The 11,224-nt window shown below is 54.9% G+C and overlaps 1 protein-coding gene across 1 annotated transcript; it reads left to right on the top strand.

Moving 5' to 3' along the window:
- Positions 1-2,284: 2,284 nt before the first annotated feature.
- LOC104508600 (axin-1-like) lies at positions 2,285-11,219 on the top strand. Its single transcript, XM_010150289.1, has 4 exons — positions 2,285-2,895; positions 5,092-5,268; positions 6,404-6,649; positions 11,048-11,219. The coding sequence occupies exons 1-4, from the start codon at positions 2,399-2,401 to the stop codon at positions 11,217-11,219; spliced, it is 1,092 nt and encodes a 363-aa protein (XP_010148591.1). The 5' UTR covers positions 2,285-2,398.
- The last annotated feature ends 5 nt before the right edge of the window (positions 11,220-11,224 follow it).

Raw genomic sequence — 11,224 nt, 5'->3', positions numbered from 1 at the left:
GCAGAGGGGTGCAGGCCAGGCAGCCGGCGCGTGCAGCTGGGTGCGGGCAGGTTTGGGTGGGAGGGAAGGCTGCTGCTGCGTTGCCAGGCGCAGGCTGCGGACGGGTGACTCGGGCAAGGAGCACCTTGCGATGCCCTCGTGCGTGCAGCAGCGCCGAGGCTCACTCTGCCGTACCCACAGACCCGCGTTACAATCCCAGCTTGGACTGCCCCGACCTCATGCCCCATGTTGGCTTTTCACTGCAGGCTGAGCACGGTGAAAAGATTCAGCAGAGTTGGTATCTGCAGCCTCGACTCAAACCTTTGGCCTCTGCCCTGCTGAAGGAGAGAGGACAGCTTGGGATATGCACCCCGGTTCCTTTGTTAGTGGCCATTTTCTCACTGCTGGGGCCTTCCTGCCCAATGTGGGGCTGAGACCAGTGCTAGGGGCTGTGCTGCCTGCACACCACCAACCCCCGCAGCATCTGCTCCTGCCTGAGGACCCGACTGGGCTCCAGATCTCCTCGGTGACACTGAGGCAGACTGAGAGCACACCAATGCATCCCTCTCCTTCCCTTAGCCCCCCCGATCTCAGCCTTGAAGCAAAGTACCAGGTCCCAGTTATTGGCAGAATGGAGCTCCAGGCAGCCAGAGGATTTTCCAAATCCCAGACACCCATTTGGCTGGACCACCCCAGCCTGTCAGGCTCGTGCCACCCTGCTCCAGTGTGACAGCACCGCCAAGCTCTGGGCTCTGAGCAGAAGGGACGTGCTGCTGTTCCTCAGGGATCCGCACCAGGGTCAGATCTTGCCCAGCACATTCTGTGGTGTTTAAACCTAAGAGTTTTCCAGGTACCATCCTTCCAAGCGCTAGGCACATCATCAGGTTATCACAGACTGCCAATGAATAGTAGGGATCTCGGCAGCACGTGCTTCATCCTGTCTCATCCCTGCGCTGGGTGCCCGGGGACGGCGGTTGGCAGGCTGCAGCCTCGTGGCTCTAGATGAAAGGTGCCTCTGAAGTTCTTCAAAGCGATTTGGTAGAAAGTGGCAATGCATCCTCTCCAGACGTGGGCATCATGTCGCACCCCCGGGCTTGCAGCGCCCACGCTTTGGCAGTTTCAAAGCCTGGCATTGTCCCTGCTTTCGGGTTTGAACCCCGAGGTGTGACACTGGGAGGATGTCTGTTACTTGCTTTCTTGCTGTGTGGCTGGCAGCTGAGACTTTGAAGCTGGTTAGCAAGTGATGGGTGATGACATCTGACAGGCAAAGCTGATGGCAGTCGGTGTTTTCTAGCAGTTGCATTTATCTGGCAGGGCAGAAATACCCTGTGCTGCAACTGATTTCTTTACTGTGCCAATGGAGGAGAATAAAGCAGGATTAAAGGACTCGCTGTAATCCTGCTTATGTAATTAAAAAAAAAAGGAATCCTGACTTCCAATAAAGAAACTTCATAAATACCTGAGTTTATGTTGGAGCATAAAGTAGTTTGTCAGCATCAAAACTGTGGCTGTCAGCATGGAGGAATTTTATTCTTCCTGGCAAGGACTTACGTGTCGCTGACAGCATGTCCTAGGCTGTTGGGAGCTACAAGAACAAGCAGTTAGTTCCAGCCCGTTTCTTTAGCTGCGTGAAGTGTGTCAGTCCAGCCTTAGCACGCCTGGGAGAAGTCAGTGTTTGGTTTTGAGAACCACTCGTGCTGCTGTCGCCCTTCAGTTGCTCCGTCCTGTCGCAAGCCCGCTGTGGGGCTCTGTGAAGTAGTCGTTCGGGTGAGAAACCCCCTGTTCTCGCCTGACTCGAGGGCTGTTTGCCGCATATCCTGTAACTCATCTGATAGGCTTTGGAGCAGCGTCTTTGTGGGAAGTCGCAGGTACGGTGTGGTAAGTTGTGTTTCCGCTGCTGGCTGTTACAGAACCGCCTTCACGGGACTCGGGGACCTTTGTAGTAAGGCTCTGCTTGCTCGTATGTCCGACGGAGTTGTTATGCTCATCAGAAGGCTGCGTCTGTAACCGGGTTGTGACGTGTGGGCTGCCTGGCAGAGGTTGCCCAGTCTTTCTGGATAATGTGTGGAGACCCTGGCGAATGGTGGCTCCAAAAGCAGGTGCAGATGCTGAGCGGCTCTGCTCGGGCGGCAGCAAGGCTGCACAGGCTCGGGTTGAGCATTAGGAAGTTTTCCGCAGGAGGGTGACAGGTCTCCAGAGGGCTGGTGAATCTCCGTCTTGAATGCTGGAAGATCAGGCTGGACAACGCCAGGCCTGACCCTTTCAAGGCCTGGCAGCAGTCCTGCTGCAAGAGGGAGGTGGGACTAGAGATCCCTTCCACCACCCCGCTGTCGTTCTCTGATTGTCCTCGTGTTTCTTGCAGGAAGAAGAAGGTGAGGATGCAGATATCTCTTCTGGTCCCTCAGTCATTAGCCACAAGATGCCTTCCGCCCAAGCCTTTCATCACTTCGCTCCTCGTTACTCTGAGATGGGCTGCGCTGGGATGCAGATGAGAGATGCCCATGAAGAAAACCCAGAAAGCATCCTTGATGAACATGTCCAGCGTGTGATGAAAACACCAGGCTGCCAGTCTCCAGGACCTGGCCGCCACTCTCCTAAACCGCGGTCCCCGGAAAGTGGCCACTTAGGAAAGCTGTCAGGGACACTTGGAACAATTCCTCCAGGGCATGGCAAACACGCAACAAAATCAGGAATGAAACTGGATGCAGCTAACTTATACCACCATAAACACGTCTACCACCACATCCATCACCACAGCATGATGAAACCAAAAGAGCAGATCGAGGCCGAGGCCACACAGCGAGTGCAGAACAGCTTTGCTTGGAATGTAGATTCACATAACTATGCAACAAAGTCACGAAACTACACTGAAAACTTGGGCATGGGCCCTGTCCCCATGGACACTTTAGGCTACAGGTGAGTCAAGGCAACACCCCACGGGAGTCTCCAGAGCTGTGGCTTCTCTAAGCTCTTTCATAAATGGGCTGTAGCGTGCCAGTGAAACAGGGTGGTTGAACCACGTTTTCTTGTGAAAGCCTGTGCTGGGACATGGTTTAAGGGCCTCCCACAGCTCTTCCTCTTCAGAAATGGGTATGACCCTCAATAACCCTTGAAGACCCCTTTTCACCTCATCACCCTCTAGCCAGGATTTTTAATAGCCTTGGTTATAAAGCAGTTATTCTGCTCTTTAAAGCAGTGGAGATGCTTAGAAATTGCAGGTGCTGGTTTACTTCGCCATGCATCCGGAGTTGCTGAGTACAGGAGGGGGTCTGGGTGACAGAAACCGGTCTCCTAAGGTGTTTATGAGGGCCAACAAAGCCCTCCTGTAAGGCCTAACCCATTCACCAGAAGGGCTCCTAGCAAAGCAGTGGATGCTGTAGTGCTGCTGTAGCATCTTGTCCCAAGGGGACGTTCTCTGGGGCAGGGGACCCTCTGCCCAGGAAAGACGTACTGCTGTCTTACGGACTTTTGTCCATCTTCCTTGGCCGTTTGAATTCCTCCATCCCCTCCATGCTGAGGGGAGCGGATGCGGCTCCTTCCCCACTGTGGGTTTTGCCAGTCCTGTTCCCAAATGACGGCAAAGGTGAGAGCAGAGCTCGGGGCTGCCTGGGATAATAAATGGTGCTGGAGCAGCCGCAGGGCAGAGCCTGAGCTCAGCTGGCTCCCCGGGGCTGTGGTTTTGGGGTGATGCTTTGTGGAGTACCAGGGGTGAGATATTTAGTGAAGGCAGGTGGCTGGGTCTGCAGCAGGATCAGCTTTCTGGGGTGGCAGGAAGGAGGCAGAGCACAGAGGCAACTGAAGCAAACTGCTCTCCAGGCAGTTTTTCTGGGAGAAGCACTTAAATTTGCCCTGTTTCTTCAGTTGTTGCTTCAGCAGAGCATGAGCATGGCCTTGCTGGGTCAACCCAAATCCCCATCTAGACCCAGGACCCTCTCTAGCACCAACTGCAGCACATATTTAAGGGGAATTTAAGAGGGCAAATTCAGAGCTGTCCTTCCTCTGGCACAAACTCCCAGTTACTGACAGTCCCTGGGTTAGGAGCTTCTCAAGACATGAGTTTTCATCCAACACCCTTGTTTGGCAGCCAGCAGTCTCTTGCAGTTTGTCTGGCTCTGTTCAGCCCAGCCAGGCTGCCGTCCCCCTTCCCCTCGTCTCTGTCTGCAGGATGGTTGCAACCTGCAGCAAAAGGCGCTTTTTTTGTTGACACTGAACCTGCTACTGGAGAATTTCATTTGACACCTGCTAGTGCTCATGTGGAGAGAAGCAGAGAAGCAGCTGTCAGTTTGCTCTGCCTTTGTAGATCTTCAGTACCCCCTTTCCAGTTGTTTCGCCCCAGAAAATCAGCAAAGCTGTTTGAGGGCCTGTTGCTCCTCTGTGGTGTTACGGCTGGGTCCTGTGTGTGTTAGCGAGCGCGCGGAAGCAGGGAGGTCCTGGGGGGTAAAGTGGGTGGGTGATGAGGACGGGGAGTGTCCCATGGAATTACAGGCTGTGGCAATGACAGGCCAACACGGGTGAATTCTGCGTTGCCTCCTGCGCATGGGGCTGCCCGGCTGAGTACGTGGGCATGGATGTGGGATGGGAGCGGGGGCTTTCTGTGGGAGCCTTTGCTGCAGCCGTAAGCAGAGCCAGAGTTCTTCTGTCTGGCCGCCATGTTTGGGCTTCCCAGCACACGAGAGCCTGCGGAAGACAGTCCCCCTGACAGGGTCTGGCGGATTGCAGCACCAGGGTGATCCTCCTCGGAGCAAAGAGACGGGGCGTTAACACAACCCTTCGTGTGCAGGGCTTTTTGCCACATTGCCGTCACAATGTCATGGCCACGTTGCCGTTCCATCACCATTTGGCCAGAGGAGAAGCTCCCTTTCCCCCCGGGGGGGTGGACAGGGCAGCCTGCTCAGCCTAGGTATGGCCAGTCTTGCTTTTAGCCTCAACTGCAGGACAGTCGCTTTGAGCTGTGGTAGGGCCAGGGGGCTGTGGGAGAAGGCAGGACCTCGTCTGCACCGGACCCTGGCAGGGCTGGCTATGTCTGGAGATGGACATGTCCATCCTCCGCTGCGCTGGATGCGGTCGTTTGGCTTAGGCAAAGCACTGATGTCTCAAGCTTTGTTCTTGCAGTGGGAAAGCAAGTCTGCTCTCAAAAAGAAACGTTAAGAAGACCGATTCAGGGAAAAGTGATGGTGCCAACTATGAGATGCCAGGATCTCCTGAAGACGTGGAGAGAAACCAGAAGATCCTTCAGTGGATCATAGAAGGAGAGAAGGAGATCAGCAGGCATAAGAAAACAAACCATGGGTAAGGGCTGGCAGAGCGAGGGGTCTCCACGCTGTTGCACTGCATCTGCTGCACAAGGCTGTCCAGCGGTCTGCCTTGTTCCTTGAGATCTGGGGACGACAGGAATTTGCCAGGCACAAGGTTTTTAGATCCTTTGGTGGTTGAGGATTGCTCTGGGGCTGGAAGGGCAGTTTTTTTCTGAAGGATGACTTTCACTTGTGGCTGTGCTGGGGAGGTTGCAGCCCTGAGGGAATCTCACAACTTGCTGCTGTGGTTCTGAGGTGGGGAGCATGGCACACAGTAGCCAGTATTTTTCCTCGGAGCACTTGCTCTGTGTAAATGCCTGTTACTGCTGCAAGGTGCTGATAGAACAGTTGGACCTGCTGCACTAGCACCATTGGTCCTGAGTAAGCAGTTGAGCACCGCTCAGGGTTGTCCAGTGTTTCAGCTTGCTGGGAGCATCCTCTGGGATGACCTTGCCTGCCTAAAGGGGACCCAAGGACGTGACTGTCTCAGGAATTTCTCTGGAGTTAAGCAGATCTCCTGCAGGCATGGATCCTTAATCACAGTCTGGTCAGGCTCTGGCAAAAACCGGTGCTTGCCAATAATGTCAAGAGGGATCTGGGTCTCGTCCCCACCGAGGCAGCTGCTGAGTTGAGGAAACCGCTGGTTTCTCCTCTTGCCTGACAGTAGAGGCCAGGTTGGGTTATGCTGCAGGCAGCAGGGTCTGCTGTTGGAGCTAGGGAAGGACATCCCTGCTCGGCATCTCCAGGGAAAGCCTGGAGATGCCGAGCAGCAGTTCATGGAGAGGTTCCCAGCCTGGGAACATCAGCAGCATGTGAGAGATCTTCTGGGGGAATGTCACAAATGGTGGAGCTGGTTTTATTTTTGTGTGTTGTGGACTTGATGAGAGTCCCATAAACAGATCCGTGGGCTTTGTGTCAGGGTTGCGTTGGTCACCCTGACATCTCAGGACTTGCTGTCCTGAAATCTCTAGAGCTGGATGGTGCTCCCCTCTCCCTTGGAAGCCATGCTGTAAGGAGCTTCCTGGTGGTGCCTGTGTCCAGCTGCGGAAGCAGGAGGTCCATCTAGGAGTCATGTGTGCCTGCCCAAAGCAGCTCGGCGGCCTGTGTGAAACCTTTGTGCTTGTCTGTAGTTCTTCAGGTGCTAAGAAGCAGCTGTCCCATGACATGGTCCGACCCCTCTCCATCGAGCGACCTGTCGCGGTGCACCCGTGGGTCAGTGCCCAGCTCCGAAACGTCGTCCAGCCTTCTCACCCCTTCATCCAAGATCCTACCATGCCGCCCAATCCAGCCCCCAACCCTCTCACCCAGCTGGAAGAAGCTCGCAGGAGGTTGGAGGAGGAAGAAAAAAGGGCTGGAAAACTCCCCCTTAAACAAAGGTACGGTGATAGGTCCGGTTGTGCTTGGGGGAAGATGGGGGCTGCTCTGCAGGTGAGCAGCTGAGGAAGATGTCCACTGCCCCCCACTCTGGTCTCCAGCACTAGCTGGGAGGGGGTATATGCAGAGAGGTCAGAGAAGTCTGCCCCAGTCCCCCTAACGTGGTGGTGCCAATGCCAGACCCCGGCCGGGGGGCTTGGGCTTGTGGTTTGTGGGCCTTAGCACTGGAATTGCTCTTGGAATTGCTCTTGGGAGGGTGGGAAAGGGGCTGCTGAGAGCTTGAGGAGGAGCTGGGCAGGGGGAGTGTGTCTAGAAAGGGCACGGTTTGGGAGAGCTCTCTCCCCCAGTATTCACTGACTCGCGAGAATTTCAGAGGTTGGTGCAGAAGCAGAATTCAGGTGGATGCAGCAAAATTAAGTACAGAAGAAGGATATGTGTTTGCTCTTTATCCACATCTCCCACAGGCTTCCAGCAAAGGCTGCCAGCAGAGTCTGGATGGGAGCACTGGTGCTGTGGCAGCACTGGCACTGCACGGCCCTGTCCAAGTCACTGCACCCTTTTGTGGCTCAGCTTGCAGCCTGATGCAGAGCTCATTTTTCCTGCTCCCGTGGGTATCTTTCAGGGAAGATTATTTGCCAGGCACGTGGCACTCAGGTGAAAAGTGTTTTGGAAGTGCTACATAATTACTGTTAACAGCTAAAAGCACTTTGTCCATTAAAAACTTTCACAGTGTTAGAGCTGTATTCTGAAAACGTGAAGCTTTGGCTCTGACTCTTAGAAACACAGATACCACGTAAAAAAGCCTTTTCATTGCCGAGCCCCAGTTATTTTTGCTTGCAGTGACCATGTAGCAGACTTCTACGTATTTATGTCAGAGCACTGATTGAAAGCCAGGTAATTAGAGGGCTCTCCCAAGTCAGGCTAAGCCAAGGTTATTTGATCCACCTCTCACTTGGTGTAATTGGATGGTGTTTATTAGTAGAGTCGTTTATAGTCGTACTAAATTGACGCAACTTCCCCAGAAAGGTTTAGATGCAGACACACACTTTCGAAACCCCGACCTGGGCTGTATGAATATGCAATTAATATTCTGATAATCATTTGGCATGTATCGTACATGTGGTTTTTGTAGGAACCCCGTGGCATTGTGGCAGATGCCGTGTAGAGCAGTGGGAGGACGGGCTGAGCAGTCCCAACACTGGGCTGCTCCACTTACGCTGCCTCCCCATGAAATCCCGCTCTTCTCCCAGTGTGCAGGGATCCCCCCGACCTGCCCCATGTGTGAAAAACCGAGGAGCCACGTTCACCAACAGGGAACGACTCCTGGAAAGCACAGTGTGCCCGTATCCAGTGGGAGGCAAGAATGGAGGCCGCGGTCCCCAGGCAGCCAGGGTTTTCTGGGTGTTGAAATCTCTCTGCTGGATTTTGGCAGGATTGGGTGCTCAGGGTGAAGCACACTGAGCCATCGGTGGAACTGGATGGTCTTTAAGGTCCCTTCCAACCCAAACCATTCTGTGATTCTATGAAAGGAGGCCTCTGCAGCGTCTGTACTGGCAGTCATAAATAATGTTCCAGAAATCACACTCCTGTTGCAGAACAAGCCTTTCTCTCCCTGTTCCGCAGCATTTGGAGCGATGCTGATCTCTGAGATAGCTACGTGGCTGCTGCTAGGAAGTAGTGCAGCATTAAGTGTCCGGTACTGTGTGACCTGCAGATCTGTGTGCCCAGCGTTTGTGTCCCAGTCACCATCAGTTTTCTTGGTTTCGAGCCACCTTCTGTAGCTCAGTGTCACAGTTCAGTTATCTTTGCAGCTGGATGAAGTAACTACTACCAGCTCTTCAGATTTTTGCAAGCAGAGAGCACGTCAGCATGCGCTTGGTTTGGAATTAACTGGGTTCAGCCAAGCCTGGCCCCTGGGACACCTGCTGAGGTGACATCCGGGTGCATCCGAGGCTTTCCAAAGCCCTCCAGCCCCAGGGCTGAGTTGGAGCGAGCTGGGCATCTCAGCCCTGCGTCGCAGTGAGGTTGGGTTTGTGCTCTAACCCACGCTTCGTTTCCTTGTCGCGGCACGGCTGGGTTACACGGCTGAAAAACCGGGAGGGGTAGCGGAGCGCGGGTGTTGGATGAGTGCTGCCGTTCCCTTACGGGGTAACGTGTGCGGGTGACAAAGGGAGCTGATCCAGGAGGGGCAGGGTGGTGGTACCTGCCTGTCCCTGGGTCACGCAGCCGCCCGGGAGATGGGGGCAGGTGGAAGCTGTAATGAGGCAGAGCTCTGACAGGGTCTGTGGGCCTGTTGGGGTAAGCCGAGGTCTCGGGAGATCTCTTGGCAATGACGGAAGCGCACAGAGTTGTCTTGTCTTGCTCTCCCAAGAGAAACCCTTGGGAAATTACATTTTCAGTGATTCATTATTCTTCAGCCTGCCTTCAGCTGCCGGAGATCGGTGGCTGCGGTTCGGGATACGTGTGTGTCCTGCTCCTGGCCGACTGGTCCCACTGCACAGCCTTGTTCGGCCCCAGGATCCACCCCTGCTTTGATTTACGGCGCAAGCAGGTGGGCAAAGCCACGAGGGTTGTTCTTCACTCCAGCTCTGCCGAGCGGTGCAGTTTCTACGTTCAGGCATTGTTTCAGGCATCGTTTTCCGGCACATCTCTGCTCTGGAAAGAGCTGAGCACTGGAGCCGGGCTGAGCACGTTCAGAAACAGCCTTTCAGGGCTGAATTACACGGCAGGAGGAGGAGGATGAGGGCTCCCAGCCACCAGCATGGTCCCCCTCTTGCTGCTGCCACAGCAGAGCTCCTCGGGCCCTCTCCTCGCCGTCTCCCCAGGGGAAGGAGCGCTGCAGCCCCCGGGGGGAACCAGCCCTGCCGCCTGCGCAGGGTGCGGAGCTCTGTCCCCAGGTCCCCGGGCAGCTCTCAGTCACGACTCGTTTCTAGCAGGATTAAGAGAAGCTTAGGGACTTTGAGGTTTTCCAAACCCCTTCAATTAACTTCTGGCTCACAGGGTTCACGGAATTTGCCTGAATTTATGACCCATTTTTCCTTTAAATGCCTCTTTCTTTTCTTTTCCAAGGATGATTCAATTCCTTAATGTTTTTCTAGCTAAAGGGCATCCTGTGCTTTGATACGGCAGTGGGAGAGGCTCCGAGAGCTCTGCTGGCACCAGGAGCGGGCCCTTGCCGCTCAGGATGCTGCGTCTTCTCCAGAGGTCTCCCAGGCAGAGCAGGCACCAGGAGGGTTTGTTCACTTGAACTTCAGACCTCTCTTGCCTTTAGGAAGAGGTGAAAAGACTGTGTCTGGTCTCTGCAAGGCCGACGTCTACGTGGGCGTGCCGTTAGGAAGGTGCTCTGCCCGCGAGCCAGCGTTTAAAGGTTAGGGTCGGAGTCATTTCCAAAACTGCGATTACCTCATGTGCTTGGCAAATTCTGGGATTTAGAGCAACTTTCCAGTCGTGTAAATACAGAATCATCCTTTTTATCCAGCGCGCTTTTTAAGTACGTTTTTTAAGCTGCCAAATTTGTTTTATGTGACTTTGAAAGAGAAGACTGCCTCTGGCTTAGACCACATATGCCAAGTTACCAGTTTGTGTAGGCTGCTGCAATGTTTGCGCAGCATTTACGGCACCCCAGATGAAAGGCTCTACAGAAGGGCAAAATACCCTGATTTTTATTATTGCTATGTTTGTCTACCTCTGAAAATGGGGCTGACGCTTTCGGTTAGTGATGGCACCACGTAGCAGAGCCCTGGTGTGTGGGCTGGAAGGAGAGACCAGTCCAACATCCCGAGAGTGAGGAAAACACAGGACATTTAAAGTCACTGAGGTTTTGGGGATAGCGGCTGCCTTGCCACCCTGCACGGACAGGATGGGCAGCAAAGCCTCCGGGGCATGTCCCACTGGGAGCTCCATCCTCTCCAGCCTCCGTCTGTGCCGGGAGAGGTGCCCAGGGGAGCAGGAGCGGTCCTGTCTGCGCAGCCCTGCAGATGTAGGTCAGCGGAAAGCTGTGCTGAGCTATTTTGGCCACGACAGCAATAATCCAGAGCAGTCTGAGCAGGGTTGGTGTGATCGTCCCCAAGCGCTCATCCAGCCCTGCGTGCTCGGTGCGCACCGGGAGCGCGCTCGTGGTGACCGGGGTCTGCTGCCGTGGGCTTGGGCCGCTCTGCCTTGCCTGGAGCTTACCCCTGAGCCAGCGATGGTCCGGAACGGGTTTCTTCAGCACGAAGGGGCTGAGCTGGAACCTGTGCCCTCCTTGTAGCTGCCATCTGGCCCCATCCAGCCTTTCCAAGCGGAAAGGGAGAGAGCTGGTGGCTGGGGCCAAGGATGGGCCGCAGTCAGGAGCTGTCGGGCCCGCCCGTGCGGGCCGGTGGGCTGATGCTCAGCAGGTCGCTTGTCTTTGTGCACGGCAGGTTGAAGCCCCAGAAGAGACTGGGCAGCGGCGCGTCCCAGCCCTGCGAGAACATCGTGGTCGCTTACTACTTCTGCGGAGAGCCGATCCCCTACCGCCCCCTCGTCAAAGGGCGCGTGGTGACGCTGGGACAGTTCAAGGAGCTGCTGACCAAGAAAGGGAACTACAGGTAAGGGCT

This window comes from Eurypyga helias, unplaced genomic scaffold (genome assembly GCF_000690775.1).
Source record: "Eurypyga helias isolate BGI_N326 unplaced genomic scaffold, ASM69077v1 scaffold38530, whole genome shotgun sequence".
Lineage (NCBI taxonomy): Eukaryota > Metazoa > Chordata > Aves > Eurypygiformes > Eurypygidae > Eurypyga > Eurypyga helias.
This window is presented reverse-complemented; position numbering and strand designations above follow the sequence as displayed.